The sequence below is a fragment of the Struthio camelus genome, chromosome 3 (assembly GCF_040807025.1).
Source record: "Struthio camelus isolate bStrCam1 chromosome 3, bStrCam1.hap1, whole genome shotgun sequence".
In the NCBI taxonomy this organism is placed as follows: Eukaryota; Metazoa; Chordata; class Aves; order Struthioniformes; family Struthionidae; genus Struthio; species Struthio camelus.
Genome location: NC_090944.1, coordinates 105,340,771 through 105,361,571, shown reverse-complemented (window position 1 = coordinate 105,361,571; position 20,801 = coordinate 105,340,771). Strand labels below are relative to the sequence as shown.

General features: G+C 37.7%; 1 protein-coding gene across 5 annotated transcripts in view; it reads left to right on the top strand.

Moving 5' to 3' along the window:
* Positions 1–20,801, top strand: part of BTBD9 (BTB domain containing 9) — a 149,848-nt gene that overhangs the window by 87,807 nt on the left and 41,240 nt on the right. For all 5 annotated transcript variants that reach the window (XM_068939544.1, XM_068939547.1, XM_068939545.1 and 2 more), the window contains one exon: positions 11,923–12,112. In XM_068939544.1, coding sequence (XP_068795645.1) covers positions 11,923–12,112 — 190 coding nt within the window. The remainder of the gene's footprint in view (positions 1–11,922; positions 12,113–20,801) is intronic.

Genomic DNA, 20,801 nt, shown 5'->3' with positions numbered 1-20,801 from the left:
GTCAGTAGGGTAGTTGGCACAGATTTATCTTATTGCTCTAATGAAGACTTTGTCTCTCTTTCTCCAGGAACACGATAGCGTAGAGGGAACTGGAAAGCAGCTAGAAAACTTCCACAGAGTATATGAAAGTACTGTAACTGCTTTTAGAGTATAAAAGCTTTCATTCTCGAAGCTTGAAAAGTAATGTGAGATAGAATTACTGTGTTTATTGTTTATGCAGTATGGTCTAGGCAAGAACAAACACACAGCTGTTGTTTCTAGAACCTGTTTTATGAAGAAAATGAAACGTTGGTCAGCCGTTAAAGGCCACGTGACCCTTTCAAGAAGACTCTATGACTCCTAGCTTCTACCAAAACAACACTGAAGATAGTATCAAAGGAGTTTGTCATTTGAAGTCTCATTCCAAAGGAATTGGACCGTTGAGGTATTTGTTTAGGGCTATCAAAGAGTAGTTTGTTATTTAATTCTCATGAGATCTATTCCCCTTGATCAGAAAGCTGTATATGTAGAGGATAATTTATCAAATGTATTATTACCGATACGTAGTATCTATGTAATGACTGTCACTGTAAGTTGAAGATTAGAAGGCCGGTAAACGAGTAATAAAAATGAAGTGTCATTTCATACACTAGATTGATAACAGCAATTTTATGTTGCTGTGTTTGTAAATACGAGGTTTTCATAGTAAACCATTAACTCGACTTGCTGCGTTTAAAAGTTTATACGGAAGACTGTGGGTGCAATTACAGGATACAATACTCTATGCAGTACTGATATAACCTATTGGCAATTGACTAGCAGTTCGGAGGTAAAAGTAGCAGGAAATAGTCTTTCTAGCTCTGTCTGATGTTTTAGTGTTAGTTTACAGTTCATTGTCTTGTTAAGTGAGGGGACATAAATGAATTCAATCGTATGAAGTTATTCCCCAACACAGGTGTTAGGGTTGAAATATAGTTTTACTTTTGGTCTATTACTGTTTGTGTCTAAATGTGTATGTAAATTAATAGTTCTACATACTGGAATCACTAGAGTTGACATAAATATCTCATTTAACATGGACGTAAATGTTCTTAAAATCTGAAAACACAACAATGTTCACTTTTAATGAACTTCATCTTCTGCAATTTTGAATGGTCTTTAGTCATTAATATTTAGTTTGAAATCCAAAATAAATGAAATAAAAATTTTCACAAGTGACAGACATATTTCTTTGGATACAGATCCAAGACCCAGTGCGATATGATGCTTTGTAAAAGCTTCTAGTCTGCCCAGTGGGAAGATGCTAAAATGTTGGGCAAGGGGCTTTTTCTGTTCAAAGCCCCATTTGAGGGTTGGATCTTTTTTTTCCCCCTCTATATATGCTAATATGTAGGGACCTGTGCCTCTCTTTTACTTCAGCGAGGGAAAAAAAATGGTAACCTCACTTAGTCATGTGTTTAAAAAAAAAAAAAAAAAAAGTATTGTTATCAGTCCTCACCATCCTGAGGGACAGTCAAGGACTATTGCAAGCACAGGGCTTTGAGAGCCTACCGTCCTACCTTAAGTCTGTTAAGGTTTCTGGTAATGCAGTTTGGAAGGCTTGTGTGGAGTTGTGTTTATCTGTGAAGGTCTGTCTCAGTCTATGGGACTGTCTTTATACTTGTACATTGCACACCAAAGGAGGAACAGTGAATAATGGCTGAAGAGCAGGAGATGGATATAAGCCATTGGAATATCCTTGCTCATCTTCAGGACAATGCTGTTCAGTACTTATGAATCATTGTGAACCTTCCGTTGTGCACCTTTCAATGCCTGAGGAGAACTTGTTTTAAAGGGAAAAAAAATGAATAAATAATCATTCATTTATCTTTTAGTCAGTGGCAGTTATTTTTTAAAAAAAACATTAAATATAGAGCAGAGATAAACCATTCCTAGTATGTGGTTCAGCTTTGTGAAATATTGCTGTATCTCTCTCCCAGGGAAGCAGCGAGAGGTGCTGTTTTCTCATCCAGTTTAGCGCTGAATCCACACAAAGCTGTTGTATTCTGTTTCTTCTTTACCTTTTAAACGTTAGCCGCCTTTCAAAACTGTACAGGTTTTCCTAGCAACATAAATCAGCTTTGCTGTAAGCATAGCCTTAGGAAATTATGAAAATTTTAAAGACTATCCAAAATACCACAGAGATTTCTTTTTCCCTCTTTCTGCAGTAAAGAACAGCCACATCGTCAGTTTAGTTTTTCAACAAAGATCTGTTCACATACTTCTAGTTCTTCTGCCCGCCTCCCCCCGCCAATTCCAGCGCTGCAGCAAAGGCTGCTTGCTTCCTAAGCTTTTTTGAAACAATTGTTTTTTCTGAAAGTCTGCTTCAGGCACGCTAATGTTTAAAGAAACAGCCCTGTAGCTAGCCACTTGGGTGGCAGTGAAAAGTATGTTCAGTTCTAATGACTTGACTGATTTTTTGGTATGATTTATTGGATCAGAAATTGCAAGCCCTAGCAGATATCAAATGAAAAATCAGCCTTCTCCGTAGTTATTTTAATCCAGACTGACAGTTGCAAAGAGCATTAATGAATATTAGTGGGATTTTCTTTCAGGTCAGTCAAATTCTCATTTCCTTTCTCTTCCAAGTAGCAGACACCAGTATGTAAGAGTGTAAGTTTCAAGTTCCAGTGTAATATCTATGCCATGGAGTAGTTTCATCTTTTACTAGTAAGATAACAGTCCTGTCTAAATCAGAAGATTTGTCAGACTCATTTTTTTGACAGGCTTATACCATGAGAATAGATAAAAGAGCAGAAGGTGATTCTACGCCTAGCCATCTCAGAACAAAAAGTAGTGTATATATGAATGCATACATGGATCTAACTGCACAGAAATTAACTTAAACACTAAAACAGCACAGTGATTTTAGTGCAACACTGTATTTGAGCTTTTTTTAAGAAGGAAAGTTTATCAACTTGAGTGCAGTGTATTTCATCTGATACAGAACTAATAAAATGAAAATTGCAAATTATTTATAAGGAAAAAGGGTGATGCTACCTAATACTTTGAAAACAAAAGGTGTTGGCTTTGCCAGGAGTTCTAGAATAAGTACACAAATTCTACGGATGAGTTTCTGAGTAAATTAGGAAAAACAGACTTCCGTTGCTTCTAAAATCCAGTTTTCTGTTCAGTGTCATTACAGGAGCTTTTCAAAGGCACAAATGTGAGTCTGAAATGTAGGGGTGCAGCATCTAAATATCATCAGTTTTCAGTGAGGGCAGGATGCATAACTTTTAAGTCATCTATTGCAAGAATTTAGTAGGCGTATTTTGACCTCAGCAGTAAATCTTCATCATGATAGTGATGTATAAAGATTGCGGGCAGCCTTGACTTCGATAACCATGAGATGGTAGAGTTCAGGATCCTGAGAGGATGGGAAAAAAGCAGGGTCACATCCCTGGTCTTCTGGAGAGTAGAAGTTGACCTTTTCAGGGATGTGCTTGGAGGAATCCCATGGGAGACCATCCTGGAGAGAAGAGGGGTCCAGGAGAGCTGGTTGATATTCAAGGATCTTCTCTTCCCAGCCTGAGAATGGTCCGTCCCAACAAGCAGAAAAACAAGCAAAGGTGGCAGGAAGCCTGCATGGATGAACAAGAAGCTCCTAACAAAACTCAGCCATGTAATGGAAGCAGGGACAAGTAACCTGGGAGGAACATGGACACGCTTTCCAAGCATGCTGGGGTTAGGAAAGCCAAAGCCCCCCTGGAGTTGAATCTGGCAAAGGACACGAAGAGCAACAAGTAGGGTTTCTACAGGTATGTCAGCAGCAAAAGGAAGATGAGGGAAAACGTGGGCCCACTGCTGAGTGGGGCACGGTAGCTGGTTACAAAGGACATGGGGAAGGCCAAGGTGCTCAGTTACTTCTTCCCTATGGTCTTTTCTTGGAGGGCTGACCTTCAGCAATCCAAGGCCCCTGGAAGCAGCAGGAAAATCCAGGGTAAGATAGACTTATCCGTAGTGGGGGAAGATGAGGTTATGGAAAATTTAAACAAACTGGACATAAACAAGTCCATGGAACTTGATGGGATCTGCCCATGAGTGCTGAGAGATCTGGCCAGTGTCATTGTGAGGCCACTCTCAGTTATCTTTTGAAAGGTCATGGCAGTTGGGGAGCTTGCTGAGGACTGGATGAAAGCAAATGTCACATCTATCTTCAAGAAGGATAAAGAGGAGGATCCAGGGAACTACAGGCTGGTCAGCCTAGCATTGGTACCTGGGAATGTGATGGAGGAAATAATTCTGGAAACCATTTCCAAACACAGGAAGGACAAGAAGGTGGTTGGGAGTAATTAGCATGTATTTATGAAGGTGAAGTCATGCCTAATCACCCTGATAGCCTTCTACAGTGAGTAGACTGGCTTGGTGGATGAAGGGAGAGCAATGGATGTTTTTTATCTTGACTTTAGTAAGGCTTTTGACACTATCTTCTATAGCATCCACACTGACAGAGAGATGCAGTATAGATTAGAAAAGCGAACAGTGAGGTGATTTGAAAACTGGATAGACTGCAGAACTCCAAGGGTTGTCATCAGCAGTGTGAAGTCCTGCTGGAGGCCAGTCACCAGCACTGTGCCCCAGGGTCAATACTGAGTGCAATACTGTTTAACCACTTCATTAATGACCTGGAATATGGGACAGAGAGTACCCTCAGGAAGTCTGCAGATGATACGAACCTGGGAGGAGCGGTTGATAGAGAGTTGTGCTCTCTATGAGAAATGAGCAGAGAGAGAATTTCTCTATGAGAAATGAGCAGAGAGAGAATCTCATGCAGTTCAACATGGGGAAGTGCCATGGGGAAGTCCTGCTGCTGGGGAGGAATAGCCCCGTTTACCAGTACAGGCTGGAGGCAGACTGGCTGGAGACCAGCTTTGCAGACAAAGTTCTGGTGGACAATAAATTGAACATGAGCCAGCAATGTGGTATTGCAACAAAGAAAGCCAACAGCATTATGGGCTGCGTTAGGCAGAGCGTCGCCAGCAGGGTGAGGGAGGTGGTGATCCCCTGTACTCAGCTCTGGGGAGTCCATATCTGGAGTGCTATGTCCTATTCTGGCCTCTTCAGTACAAGAGAGGCATGGGCATACTGGAGCAAGTGCAGCAAAGGGCCATGAAGATTAAGGCACTGGAGCATGTGACATATGAGGAGATGCTGAAAGAGCTGGGACTTTTCCATCTGTGGAAAAGGCTCTGGGAGGGATCTTATCAATGTCTATAAATACCTGATTGGGGGAAGTAAAGAGAAGACAGAGCCCAGACTCTTCTCGGCAGTGCCCAGTAACAAGACAAGAGGCAAAGGGCACAAGCTGAGATACAGGAAGTTACATTTAAACATAGGAAAAGCCTTTTTTATTTTATTTTATTTTTTTCCTCTCACCTATCTGACCCTGCTTTGAGCAAGGGGGTTGGACTAGATGATTTCCAGAGGTCCTTTCTAACCTCAACGATCCTGTAATTTACTTGGTGGTCTTAAGCATATCTCTTAAGCCTCGCATGCCTAGCATGAGAAAAGAAGACATACATGTCCAACACCAAAAATGCTGAGATTCATTGTTTTTTAATGAAGTTTTACATACTCCTGTGTTTCCAGCTTAATATGGCTTGCAGAAAGCTTTTCAGTGAAATAGAACGGGGTCATATTGCAAAACAAATATAGATGATTTGGAATTGATGTTTCTTAAATTATTGATTGAATTTCAAAAAAAAAACAACTTTGCAATGTTATTCAGCACTGCACTTCTGTCTGTCTTGGTAGTAGGTGTTATTAGGAGCTGTAGTTGGAGAGTTGCATTATTTTAAAGGCTGCAACAGTTCTTTCTTTTCAGTGGGTTCTGCCCATATCCTGACTTATGCTCTACTTGTCCAAAAACTATTACCAGAATAATTCTTCTTGTGTTTCTCCCACTCCTGTTTTAGCCACAGTTGTGAAAACAAATTCTAGTCCTTAATTTTTTGCCTTATTAAAAAAGAGAGTCTACTTTTTCACAGAAAACTAAAGGAATAAATCTTAAAAAAAGTGCATATGTGACTCATTACTCATTTTAAAAAAGAAAGAAAGAAAAAGCTCACTTGGAAGCAGCGGTTGAATACACTGCTAGCAGACCTCTGCTGGCATCTTTGGTTCTGATCTTTAAAAGTGCTCATGCTAATAGTATATGATAAGCTAGCTCTGGACAAAACCAACAACTACACCAATTACTTGTATTGTGGAAGGTAGCGTACTTACAGGCTTCCAGCGAGGCCCAAATATGATGAGTGATAAGTTCCCTATCTTCCAAGGGGTTTATGAAATAAATAGAGGAATATAACCTAAGATGTGTGTGGAGGATGAAAGCATGGTGATAAGATGTGGCATTGCAGGCCTGTGACATAATCTTAACACACAGTCTTGTATTCTTTGTTTTTTCTTTTAAATAACCTAGTGATCTCAATGCCAGTCATAATATTTTGTTGCTTCTCTTGAGTCAAATCTCTTTGCTCTGCATTGTGGAATAACCTTAATTAGCTAGCTGATCTGACAGAAAACTAAACCACTGAAAAAAATTAGTCATTTTTTGATAGATCAGCTAGTTGATTTAGTTCAATCTGCAGCCTCATGATAGGTAGATTCAGCCCAAGGAAACATGAAAGAGTACATGGAAGGGGAAAGAGGAGTTTGTGATTGTACTTCCAATTAGTGAGAAGACTGGAGACTTAACATTTTTTACCATATAGCAAATAAACAAGTGCTAGTTTGTGTCTTGAATAATGATGAGATTTAAAAATAAATAATTTGCCAAGTGGAAAATAATGAAAGCAAAACGTCCAACATCTTTTTAATTGTTTCAATGCAATAAAATCAAAACCTGATATAGTGACAAACCTAATTTTCTTCTTTTCTCCTTTGCTCTGAGCTTTCTTTTTTCTACCTGTCATTTTCTAGTGAGGAAACTTTTGTCACCTCTGTAGAGAAAAAAATGATTTTACCATGAAATGGAGAGATTGAAAGCTGAGCATCTAACAGGTGACAGAGTGAGAGGAAAAATCACTTCTTTGAATTAAATAAAACAAAAATATACTTCCTCCAATATAATTTCTTGTTAATTGTTTCTTCATAAAGAGTTGTCCAAAGTCTTACAACCCTGACTGCATAGCTCTGCAATGGGTTGAAATGCGTTTGGGTACATGCCATTCACCCCCATCTGTTCTTGCATGTACACCTTGACAGTTTTGTATGTGTTTTAAGAAAAGTCAATAAAATGTGTAGTTTTTGTGGCAGTGATGACACTTTAGCTGAGATCCTTTGACTGCTAATTGTCTAGAGTACATTTTAAATATATTCAACAGCCCATAATGTTTTAAACTACAGCCTTTCTATAAGCTAATTGTACTCAGCAGATCAGCTATCTCTCTATATCTGTTTTAGTAATTGAATTAAAGTTTTATTAATAGGTATTCTGAACCAGCTCCATTTTGTTCCTTCCAGTGGCCAGAGACTCTTTTTTTTTTCCAGAATTTTAAATCATTTTTTCCATGTTACCCAGATGAAGGCAATGAAGTTGTGCTGAATGCAAAGTAAACAGAATCTGACTTGTCCAGACTGGGTGGATGAAAGGAACTATTTTGGACTCAGATGCAGAAGGCAATGCATTATAAAGGCGGCATTTTTTTTTTTTTTCTGAGTACTTCAGGAAGAAAAATTTCTATGGAAAACCAAGTGTGCCAAAAATCCTTTTATGAAAAAGAATACACCTTGATAAGCAGGAATAAATAGATATGGCCGAGGTCTGTCGCACATTCCCAAGACGTTTTTCTCGTGGGAGATTGCTAAGGACAGTTGACTAACACGTCTGTCTTATCTTTAAACATAGCTGGTATAGTCACCTATACTTTGCCTTGGTCCTTAGGCCGTACCTTGGAAATGACAATCCTTTAGAAAAATAATTTTACTGGAATTAAATATGCTGCTATGCTATTCATTTCTTCTTACTTGCAGAATAAGACCAGGAAACAATGAAATAAGTTTTAATAACTGTTTTCATGCAGCTGTCTGCAAGCTCGATCTTGTACTTTTGTTTGCTTACAGAATATGTATGCTTTGCTCGCCCAGATCCGTTGTATTCCATAAAAGCAAATTTTATTTGTCAGAGCGAAACTGCTATATGAACAGTGAAAAAAGAATTTCCATGCTTGTAATCTCTTCTCTTTTGTCTTCTCTTACAAGCTTGGTTACTGTAATAGCTGGGTAGCTGACGCTTGTGAGAAAAAGCAAAAAGAAAAAAAGAAAAGCAACGCTATTGTTTTTGGCAGTACTTTTTTGTAAACAAATGACACAAATTGAATCAGAAATTCCAATGGGAAAAAGGAAGGGAACTACAAGACCTGAAAATACAGCACAGAGCAGAGTCCCCAACAGATGGTGTTTTTAATAAATTTATCAGGCGAGTATGAAAGATGATTATGAACATTCAAAATAAGGAATGGCAAACCCCCACTGGAGAGAAGGAAGCGTAGCACCTTCTGCATGCTGTAATTAGTTAGAATCACTTTCTAATTTACCACTGTAAAAAAAACCCCACAGAATTGCATTAAATATTCAATAAAATAGTTTCTGGGCATTTATTAAGGAGTGCAGCTATTCAGGGTGACATCATCTTGGGAGTTCCTGGGTTAGTGCAGAAGTCTAAGTGTGAGAAGGAGCAGGGTAATGCCAGAAATATGGTGAATAAACTGAGGTTGCACAGTGTTGATGCCTTATATTGCTCACAGGGTATCCAGAGTATGTTATAGGGCCTCAACATGAAAGTTGACTTTGGCATTTTGCTTTTTACTCCTTTTTAACCCAGTAATCAGTAGCTTCCTTTTCCTGCAAAAAGTGGCAGTATATGGAAGATGCTTTAATGCCCATATAAAATGGATGCCCAAGGAAGTTTTCTGAACTGCCGATGAAGAGAAGGAAGCCAAGCTAGACGTTTTTAGATGCCGCTGTGCTTTTGGTTTGAATTGTTGATCTCTGCTTTATTCAGATCCTTCCTATAAAAGTACTTCTGACATCTACCATTTTCTCCCCAGTAAGAATCTGAGAACTTCTGAATATCGGTTTTCAGTGATAGTACTTCAAGAGATTTCTAGAATAATAATGTGGTGGTTTTAGTAGTTTTTGATGAGGCATACAGAGATGATAGTATGTTTGACAGTGCGTTTCTACGAAACAGTTGCTTTTCCAGTACAGTGAATTGAGGGACTATCTGGCAATAAGCTTAGAGGTTCTCATGTTCCTTTTCATGAAGATTCTGCTCCTGAGAATAGCACACTTAAAACACAGAATCTTAACTCTTCATGGAAAGTTTTGTCTTTTTTTTTTTTTTTTTGGCTGGAGACTTTCATGACTAACTCTCAAATTTCCTATGGCTGTATTTCAGCCATTTTCAGACAACGTGATAGTTTAAATTCGTATTTTAGAACTGCTCATATGCAACTCTGTAAGTAAGATTTCGGTCTGCAGTGAGCTCAAAATGGCGTACAAATCCATTTTCATCTGTACTATACACCATTTGTGATAATTCAAATAGTTTTTGTTTTAGGTCTTATGTATTTCTTCTAATTTTTTTGTGTAGTTCACGTTTTGGCTTGGTTGTTGTTGTTCTGCTTTTCAAAAATGTTTGGTATGGGGAGATTTTGTTGAACTGACCATTGGCAATCAGATAATGTTTGGCAACTTGTTCACTCCTCCCCTTTTTTAATTGCATTACCAGACAGAAATTGGTTGTTCTTCATCAGGCACAGATGCAGGCGCATAAAATCGTACCTTTTTATTTAGCCCCTGAAGGGAGAATTTTTGTCCTCATTTAACTCAAACAATCAATGTTTTCAGTATTTCCCCAGAAAACAAAGGCTAAGCAGGTAAGCTTGGGTTTTTTTTTTTTTTTTCACAAGTTCAGAGAGCATCATTTTGCAGTCTTGTTAATTTTCTCATTACTGGATAGAGATAGACATGAAAAAGCTGAGAAAGCTTGAAAAGCTGAAGAGGTTAGCAAAAAAACTAAGCTTTTTGAGAAAGTGCTGGACATAAGTAGGACGCCTTAAAAACTCTATTATGTTTATCTTTCATCTTACTGGAAGATGATGTTCAGAAAGCTTGAGAGACATTCTTAGTCCCTCCAAATTACAGGTGAAAACAAAGCACTGTACTTGATTAAATGTTAAGAAAAGAAAATAATAGGTAATTCAAAAAGTAAGTGTTGAAGCACTTGTAAAACAGTGTTGAGAAAGTGTTTTGTGCACAAGAAGATGTACCTCCTTCTTTCTGCCTGTTCCTAGAGGAGCTGCTATTGTCTTATCTTTCACGTTGCTGAAATGACATCCAACACTAAGTCTACTGTGAATTGTGTTTGTTTTGAAAAGAAGGGGGAGCTACTTAACACTGCATTTTAAATCAGATTAAGCAGGACTAAAGAAGCAGTAGAAGAGCATTCCTATCCTAGGGAAGATTTCTAGGTCCTGGCATCCTTTGCCAAAGAAAAATAGCTCCCCATACACCAACATGTTTTATTGTTGGGTATGTAATGTTCCTTTACTTCTAAAAATACCTAGTAAACAGTTGAGTTAGCCTTCATCTAATTCAGTTTGTAACAGCAGTTCCAAAACTAGAGTATTCAACTTTAGGAGTGCCAAGGAGAAGGAGGAACTGAAGTTGGATGTACATTGATTGCAAGAGAGGGTTGTAAAGGTGAAAGAGCGAGCTCATTATAGGTGTACAGCACAAGGTAGCAGTTGGGAAACACAATGCTATGCAATTAGAATTGAGATGTAACATTGGACACTGAAACTCTGTGTTCTCATGGTCATCTAAGGAATGCTTTCACTAAATTGAGAACTACTTCGGTTCTCTAAATTTATTCATTTTCCCTATAATATTCAAATAACTGCATTTAAGGATCGTGACAGAAGGTGAGTTCCATATTCTGCAGTAAAACCTTTGATTTTGTTTGGCATAGCAGTTGCATGCCGGCATTTTTATGGCTGCATATAAAATAGAAGAATTATCTGCCACAGGTTTTCTTGGATGAAATTAGGAGGAAAAAAGTCCCATATAATTTTACCGGTATCTCCAGGAGGAAAATCATCATCCTATACTTTGGCTTTTCTTTTTCCAAGAGAATCAGTTGTATGTAGTTTCATTTCTTTTGGCGTTGCGATATTACAGCTTCTTTGCTGCAGAGTTTGGTCTTTCCTTTTTCCTAATTTTGATCGAGTGAGAAATGCTTCTGTAGTTGCTGTTCCATTTGGCTGGACAGACCTGTCAGTCCCTCTTCCGCTCTCATAGCCCAAGATTTTTTGTAATTAAGTATTTAATCAATTTTTTTTTAATGTAATTTTCTAAAATCTGAGGTGAAATTTCTGGCTAAAAGAGCATCAGTAGTACCAACAGGTACGTGTTGAGAATTGTCACCTGAGCTGAGAACATGTGAGGCCTGGTTTTGAAGAATTTGAGTCCTGGTTCCCCACAATCCAATTCAATGCTTTAAACTGTCTCCCACTTACTTATTGTCTCTCTTTTTTTTTTTTCCTTGGAGATGAGTTTGTTTTCATTATGAGAACGAGAAGATAAGAAATTGTTTGAAATTTTCTAAAGTTTTGCTGGACAAAAATTTTTTTTCCCAGCTCTGTTAAAAAAGTGCTGTCATGTCATCTCCAAGATGGGAATCTGTCTGTTAATTTACCTAACTGTTCTGGAATTAATGCTGTAAAATTATTTGTGCATCTTGACTGTGCTTCGTAATTCATGCTAAACAGAGTTACATTCCCATGTATTGATCGTAGTTTCATCCTCTTTTTTATTCTTTCCAGAAATAAAGGCGATTAGTATCTGAACTGTTTTCTGGCTGCATTACTACATCTGTCTTCTTTATGTTTAAATTCACAGTTCCCACTGAGAATGTTGCAACAATTGCAGACTGTGCCAGTGTGATTGAGGGTGTAAGCCGAAGTCGTAATGCCTTGTTGAATGGAGACACAAAAAACTATGACTGGGATTCTGGGTATACGTGCCATCAGCTTGGGAGTGGAGCTATTGTAGTACAGCTGGCACAGCCCTACATGATTGGATCAATACGGTAAGGAGATTATTCTTCTCTAAATTAAGGACAACGATGAGACTTTTACTGAGCACGGTTATTTTCTTTAGATTATATGATATTTGGAAATTATGATAATTGGGGGACTATTTTAGTATCGATGTTTGGATTTTTACTTCCATATAATGGCCAAGTTAAAAATTAAATGTATTATAGAACTGCATGTCAAGATACAGCAATGCAATTCCGGAAAAATACATTTCAGAGGCAAAATAGCAATATTCAAATTTTAATGTTAAAGATGTATAGCTATCTGTTATATTCAAAGAGAAATTTAGTTGCATCTCCACTTGTGGTAAGAGTAGGTGCAGTTCCGCTGTCATATGCATCTCATTATGAAAGCACAAGTATTTATTGAAGAAAGCTATCATCTCAGTGTCAGACCTGCCTACTCCTAACTTGCCTTTTCACTATGCAATTAGTTCCAGCTCTTACTTGAACAAGGAATGTGTAAAAAGGGCACAGTAACCTGAATATGACTTTACAAAGATGGATTAATGAATGCATTTAGATCAGGAATTAAATTTCACTGAGCTGTTTCTGGAGTAAAAGCCCATATACGTTTGGAGAACAAAGTTTTGGCGAAAGTAAAAGCTTCTTGCTTCTTCAGTTCCCCTTGCTTTTGTGCTTTGGAAATAGATTGGAGAGCAGAACTGTTCCCAGGTGAAGAAAGAAACGTTCTTGCCAACTTCAGATCCTCAAACTGTAAAATAAGTGGTTTGTTTCATTAAATCAGACATGCACATTTCTGTCTTAATGTTTTAGTGTTGTCTGTAAACTTAGAACAATATGTTGTCAGGAGCTGAATTTGTATTCTCAATGCCAATGAAAAAAAGAAGGAAAGCTTTCTGAAATTACAATGCCAGCGAGAGAATTTGGAAACTCCAGCCTAGGTACTGGCTAGCAGCAGAGGCTCTATACATAAATATGTATTGCTAGAAGCTAGTACTATGCCTTCTTTTTGTCAGAATAGACAACTGACTGATTAGCAAGTGAGATTTGAAATCCATTGTGTAACTGCCCATTTTTGTGCCTGAGATATTTGTCCACGTTTAAGGAGAATATCAGCAGGGATGTAAGGAAATGTCTGAGATGGTGGCAGTTCTCGTAGAACCTACTTTCTTATGTATTCGGACTATATTTGCCTTTTTAAAAAGAAGAGTTTTTGAAGTGCGTTTTCTTTAAAATTGCAGACTTGGCATACCTTTTTTGCTTTTACTAGCCCTGAATCTTGAAAAGTGAAGGAAATAATCACTCCCCTCTTCAAAAGCTGTGTTTTCATTTCAGCTTGTGATATTGTTGTGAGCATTATAAAACTTTGAAGATAGAGTTTAAAATCAGACATCTAGGCAAATCCTTAAACCATAACAAAAGTAGTTTTTGTTTGTTTGCCAGCTTATAGACCATATGCACAATGAGAGTCCAGCATTGTTCTTGCTGCATGAAATAAGTTAAATGAAAAGTATAGTTAGCCATTTTCCACAGTGAATATTTTATGCTTTAGAGTTTGGTGTTTTTGATGTTCAACTAAGTATTGAAACTCAAGTAAAGAACAGGAAGGCACAGTGCTCAGATTTCTTAAGAAAGATAATTGAAAAGTAATTGCATCATTTTCATGCCAATTTGAACTTGATTTTAAGTAGCAGCAGAGGCTTGGCCCTGTGAAGGACTAAGAATATATTAACTGACATGTAAAATCTGTGGCTGGTACAGAGGTCAAAAGATCAAATTACATATAAACGCAAATGAAAACAAAGTTTTAGTATTTCATGTTAATGAAAGCATTTTGAGATTTTTTTGAACAGGAGAGAATCTTCCACAACCGCTTGAACACTATTCGTTGCCTGTTTTTTCTGTTGTCGTCTTGCTTGAAAACTCCCTTGATCTCTCATCTTTCCACCTAGCAGAAAAAAATTTCCCAGAGTATTTTTGTTAGGCTAGCCGTCTACTGTCCTTGCACAGAGCATCCACAGAATTGCTCTGCCCCCAGAATCTGAGTCATTGTATCTGAGTTTAGGTTCGAAATCAACAATTAGGAATTAACATATGTTAAAAGTTCAAAAACATTAATATGTCATGGAATATAGTTGTATCTGAGAGAGTATATAAGCCTTTGGAAAAAGGGTAGTAGATGCTTGTAGAATATAGAAATCAGCATGCCACAGGAGAGAGCTTCTAAGTCAGAAGGTATTACCATGGCAACTAAGTTCTGAGTATGAATAAAGCAGCAGAACTGTTGAAACTCCAGTATGTATTAGATATGCATAGAGAACTAAATGTTTCAAGAATATATCTTGTATGCATGATTTCTGCAAAATTCATCCATTTGTCTTAGTATCACAGAATCCTTCAGGTTGGAAAGGACTTGAGGACGTCATCTATTCCAGCTTCTTCCTGAAAGTAGGGTCAGCTATGAGATAAGACCATCCTGCTCAGAGCTTTATGCAGTCAGGTCTTGAAAACCTCCAAGGACGGAGATTGCACAACCTCTCTGGGTGGCCTGTACCAATGCTTAATTATCCTCACAGTGTAATTTTTTTTCGTGCAGTTTCGTCTTCTGTCCGCCACGACTCCCATGTGCTTTTCAGTAGAGCCAGTCAGACCTCAGCCTGTGTTACTGCAGTGAATCGGTCTGTGGATAGGTGCAGGATTTTGCTTTTGTCTTTGTTGAACTTTGTGAGGTTCCTGTTTGCCCATTCCTCTAGCCTACCTTGTGGCTAGGAATCAACCCTGAATGACAGCTGTACCTTTGGCTGTGTATTTATTGCACCCCACAGTTTACTGTTTTCCACCAGTTAGGTGAAGGCTCACTCCGTCTCCTCCTTCAGATCTTTGACAACAATATTAAGCAGGATAGGTCCCAGAACAGACTCTGGAGGAATTTTTGCAGCGAGCCTCCGGGTAGGTTATCAGCCATTAACCACTACCCTTTGAAACAATCTGACCAGTTTTCACTACCCTTTAGTAGTCCACCCATCTAGACTATAACATCCCAACTTGGGTACAGTGATCCTGTGGAAGAACATGTTGAAACCTTGTTAATGTCAAATACTTCAAGTATTTGTTTATAAATTGGGAGCTCTTGACTGCCACATCAGAATTTACTTAGAACTTCTTAAAGAGATGTAATGATAGTCAATGCCCATTAGTAGTCCTTACCAGAAAAGGCCTGGAAAACGTTTTATTTTAAATAATTATAACTAAATAGCGTATTCTAAGTTATGGAAATAAAAACATTTTATAGTTTAAGAGATGTATTCTTTTATTAAGCCTTCTGCCTGGGACAGATTACAAGATAATTGGAACAGTTAACTGACAGAGAAAATAAATTACTTCACTTGAGCTAGTTTTTCCATGTTGTCACCTGCCTGGAAAGAAAATAACCTTCCTATTTTTCTTCTCTGAAAAGGCCTTTATCAATGACAGAAAAAATATTATGTTTAACTAGGAACAGAAGCATAGCAATTGATGTGTTTATCATGGTAAACATAGTTTAAGTGCCTTTTATTTAACTGTTAAATGGGTACCACTTTAGTATTGAAAAGGCTGCCATATCAAAATAGCTGTCTCTTATTCTCTCCCAACATTTATCTTGACTAGAAATATAATAATATTGTACTACAATCTTTGGCTGACAACTTTATAGGATTTTTTTCTGCTTTTTTCCAAAAGAGAGAGGAAAAAAACCCTGATGGAGCAGAATTTATTACAGTATATGTGGAGGGACAATTCTTCTGTACTGTGTGGTTTTCATGTTAAAGTAAATAGAAATACTTTTCACCTCTGTAAAAGCAGATAAACCACTTATCCCTTTCTAATCTCTTTGAAGACTTCAGTACTAATACTTGGTAGCCAACTGTTGTGATTTTCATCTCCAGAGTAGTTCTTAAAGTCACAAATTATATCAAGTAGCTTTAACATATTTTCTGTATGCTTATATCATCGTCCTATACATCTCTTATGCTTCCTCATTTTCCTTACCATTTCTGCTCATGAACTTTTTCTTTCTTTGCTGCTCATTTGCTATTCATGCCTGACTTGAGTGCAGTCATAACTCAGAATGAAAGATGATGCAAGCACATAACAAATATGCAGCATTTTGACTCATCTGTGGGATCCTAAGGATTGGTTTGCTGCAGGATAACTACTGAGACAAATCATCTGCAGAAAATGAGAGGGGATTATAGACAACTGCACTCAAAAATATAATAACAATTGTCTAAAAATACTCTTTTTTCATTTTTTCATTTTCATTTTGTTTTCATTTTTTCACACTTCTTTAAAGAAGTGTTATTACCTTATGTTTTAATTTCTTTCCATCTTTTGATTTTCCATCAGTATGCCTGTAATTTATGAACATAGTATTATCAAATATTTACACTGCATGTGGTAAGTACTGTTGAAAAAGTACTGTAGCCTTTTTTGTGTAACAGGCAGCCGATATGTGAAGCTCTGCAGATTTACTTCTTTTAGAAAGAGAAATTGATGGTGCAAGTCTGTATACTTTCTTACTAAATAACATGATTGCACCAAAAAAAAAAAAAAGTTCTGCTTTTCTGAGCACAGCAGAAACAAACAGCATCAGGAAGTTTCTTTGCTACAAAAGGTACCTGTAGTCAGCCACTCGAAGTATTGTGCCTGAGAGGTATTGTCTCTGCTTCCAGTCGGTGTCTCTGCTTCCAGTCGGAGCCCTTCTCACACCTTCGGTGGCATTGGTTAGCCTTTAGTCTCATGATTTTCTGCTGCCCATATGCAGACAGCTTGTTGAAGCAGTCCTCTGGACACATCAGTTCTCTGCTTTGCGGCTGGAGAACCCCTCAGCTCACATTGCTCAGCTTCCGACCGGGCTTCATCTTGTGGTCAGTCTGCACTGGATGACTGGCTTTTGTCAAGTTGTCTTCCTTCATAAAGGGGCCTCAAAGACCTTCATCATCTGTTGTGTTGTAAGCAACTTAAAGGGGGAGCAGGATTTTAACAGCTAGTGCCAACTGAGAATGGACTTCCATAGTTAAAATTGTATAGATCTTTGTGGGAATAACAGAGATTATGATCGTGAGAGGAAACATGTTCGCACAAAGAGCTGCAAGGTCTGAATTTTATGCCTCGGTTTATCCCTGATTTACTTTGAAACGTTGGACAAGACACTTATCCAGCTGCCCATCAGTTTTCCACAGCTGTACTGTGAAAACAGTTATCTATATTTGAAAAGCACTTATTTTATAAAATGAGGCATTTTCAACATGTAGTGTAAATAACAGTACCATATTAAATGATGAACAGGCTTGACCTTTAGATTCCAAAAGCGTTAGCATATGAGAAGTACATTCAAATCTCTTGGCATTGCAGGGAATGATCTGAAGTCTCATTCAGCTTTTCTTGCTCAATCCTGAGGGCAAGATTTACTAACAAGAGCTAATTTAGCATTTTAGTCTAACAGGGGATGTCCTAGGAACATAGGCAATTTTTCTATAAACAGATGTATTTTTAATGAGTATAGTTCTGACTTTTTCAGCAAAATATTCTCCTTCCAGCCATTCAGTATCCATCACAGAAAAGCGTAGCTTCTCTGCAAAATTTATCCTGGTAGTTTGCCTGGAATGTGTTTGAAAGATTAGTGTACATGGCATAAAACGTGGCCCTTGTGCCCAGTGTGCACTGGTGAATATTCATGTAAATGCCTGAGAGTTTTGTTGTTTCTCAGGAAAGGCGTTTCATGCAGAATAAATTCCAAAGAGGTTATGTGGTGGGTCTCCCTTTCCTCTCTCTCCTACAGAAAACTCCTCCTCATTGCAGGGAGTTGAAGAAGAAACTTTTATTTTCTGTCTTTCACAAGTCCCAAAGGAACAAAGATCTGTATTTATCGTGCATGTTAAGTCACTTTGTGAATTATTCTGCCAACTTTAATTTACTTTTGTTTCATAACTTAATTTACTTTTGTTTTATAATCCCAAGCCATATGCTTTTTTCAAGCCATTTAACTTGGACTGGATTGTTGGGGGAGAAAGCAATTTATACATTCTTAAAAGAAGGACATAAGTCCTCTTAGCCTTTAGCTCTAAAACCAAGTCAGTTGTGTTTTAATTACAGTACTGTTGGTTAAAATTACAGTCCCTAGTGTGCTTCTGAAATTCAAACTCTTGATCATACCTTTGAAGACCTGGATCAAGGAAACAGCACTGAGCCTCCAGTGATGAGAAAGGTCCTACTGAAAACCATAATTAGCTACATTTTAATTGCCTTTTTAAAAGAAAACAGTTCACATATGTTTTGCCCTTCCTTCTTCTTATCATTTAGAAGACTTAGCCCAAATGTAGATGTTAAATTGAGTCAGTATCTGTTGTTTATAAGTAGTTACAAAATCCAGGATTTTAATCCATAAACTTTCAGACTTTTTTTAAAGAGAAAATGTGCTACATTCAATCTCTTCAGTATTTGGAGACCTTCAAGCTGCGGAAAAGCAGAATGGGGAGGATCTGATGAAGCAGAGTTCTTTTTTTCTTCTAACCGAGTCTTGTATGATGCCCCAGCGATCTCTTTTGATTTTTATGTTTTTACTAAATCAACTCTGAATTTTTAATTTGCAGATAGGCAGTATGAATACAGGCTAAAAGACTTCTATTTTAAGTGCTTTATTTTAGCTTCTTAAGGCTACTGTTGATAGCTTATGATTTTTGATACTATTAAAGAGCTAGATTGAGTTGAAAGCATCTCAAGAGTTACTTCAAATCTGATTGTCCGGTAGACCTGGCTTCACTTTGAATGCAGTGATTCCAAAATGGGAAATGAAGAGCTAAACCAGATTGTTTTGAGCAGAAGTAACAGCACTGTTTTCTAGGGCAAAGATGCATGTCCTTGATAAATGAATTCCTAAGACAGTCCAGCTTCTGCTTTGGACAGCATTTCTCCGTACGAGTGAGGATTCTGTGTTCGCCCTCTAGCTAGGTCATTTTTCTCCCTCTAGCACTCTTGTTTATTAATGTTAAAGCTGAGCAATAATTTTTGCAGTTACTTTCCTCACAGCAGAGGTAGCAGCTGAAAGCAAGAAAGATTTTCCCACCTGGGAGAAGGGAATTTATAACATAAAACTCAGGCTTGTAAGAGACTCTTAAAGAGAGACAAACTGAAACTCTGTGCCTGGGAAAGTCTGTAGTGTGACACAAGTTCCTTTTCTTTTTAAATATTTCTCAGCTATTTTCATTGGCAGTCCACAGATCTTTATCTGTTGCGCTTTGAACAATGAGGATCTATAGAGGTTCTTCCTCACAGCTGAAGAACCCAATTTGGCTGTATTACCCAGCTTTCACAGTTCTCTTTGTGTATGTGGTGGCTATAGTTATTCTGATTTAGGTCATCAGTTCAGTTGTATGTTTTTTTGGATGGTTAGCAGTGCTTTGCCTATTTGACTTCTATAATAAATAGTTAGATTTAAGCAGTCATCCTAGCAAGCGTTAGCAAATTTTGCTTATGAAAACTTGAAGATCAGAAGAACACAAAAACTGGTAACAGCCAGTATATCATATGAGCAATATGGTATTTATTTTCCATTGGTGTACTGAGTAAGGGTTCAGAGCATAAGAGTTTGACAACAGCAAAATCAGCAAAACCTGCCTATTTTTCTGTAATGAACCTTGTTCAATTAGAATATTACAATTCGAAAACTTTGGGTAGACTGATGAGAGAGCATTATTTTAGAAAATGGTAAATGCAGCATGCCGGTTTTGCCTCCAGTCACCTCTAACTCAAATAGCAAAGATTTTGGAGATTTTGTTTTAATACCACATTTGCTGTTGAGTTTGTATGAAAACAGAAAGAACAGCAATTAGTTGTGCTAAACTGCACCCTGCTTATCAATAGAATGATACTAGCTAAGGCATTTATGTAAAATGGAAGCAAAATCACCTCTGTTAATCAAAAAAGGGAGCACACTTCACTGCCCCTAAAGAAGAAATTACAGAAGTTTCTGGCAGCGTTTCAACAGGTCCCTTGCCCCTTGAAGGTCTGTAGATACGCTCTTGCCCTTTGTGGATGCTTCATTGGATGAAAAGGAGCTGCATATCCATATTGGTTCCAAAACATGCTGTGAAGAATATAGCAGTTATCTTTGCTAAAGAGGACATTCTGCATTGGATTTTTTTCTTAAATACATGTATTTCAATACCACATGCAACCCGGGGGTGGGGGGGAAAGGTTCTTGGTCTTGCTGCGGATATCATGCTACTTGCTTTGATTCATATCTTTAGAAACAAAAGAAAACCAAGGAATGATGTTGGGGTTTCAAATATCTGTTACAACAAGGAGTTAATCTCCATTTAGGGGAAGGGGTAAAGAGGGTACAATTTACAGGAAGAATGACTTACTGTTATTTTCCAGATAAGCCTTTTGAAAAAGAGGTACTTAAATCCCATCCTTGATACGTCATCTTCCTTTCTGGGGAACAAGGATAGAAACTGAAGGCTAATTTTTAATATATCACTTGGTGCCCTTCCTGAAGGGCTCCCTATTTATGAGGATGAATATGGAGTGGGTCTGTTACTTTTGGGGGGTTTTGTTTGTTTGTTTGTTTTAGCAATTTGATCAACATTTTTTTTTTCCTTATTTTATTCCTAGGTTATTTTATTGTCCTTATCTTAGTATTTCTGGTATGTTTACTAAAAAAAGAGAATGCAAG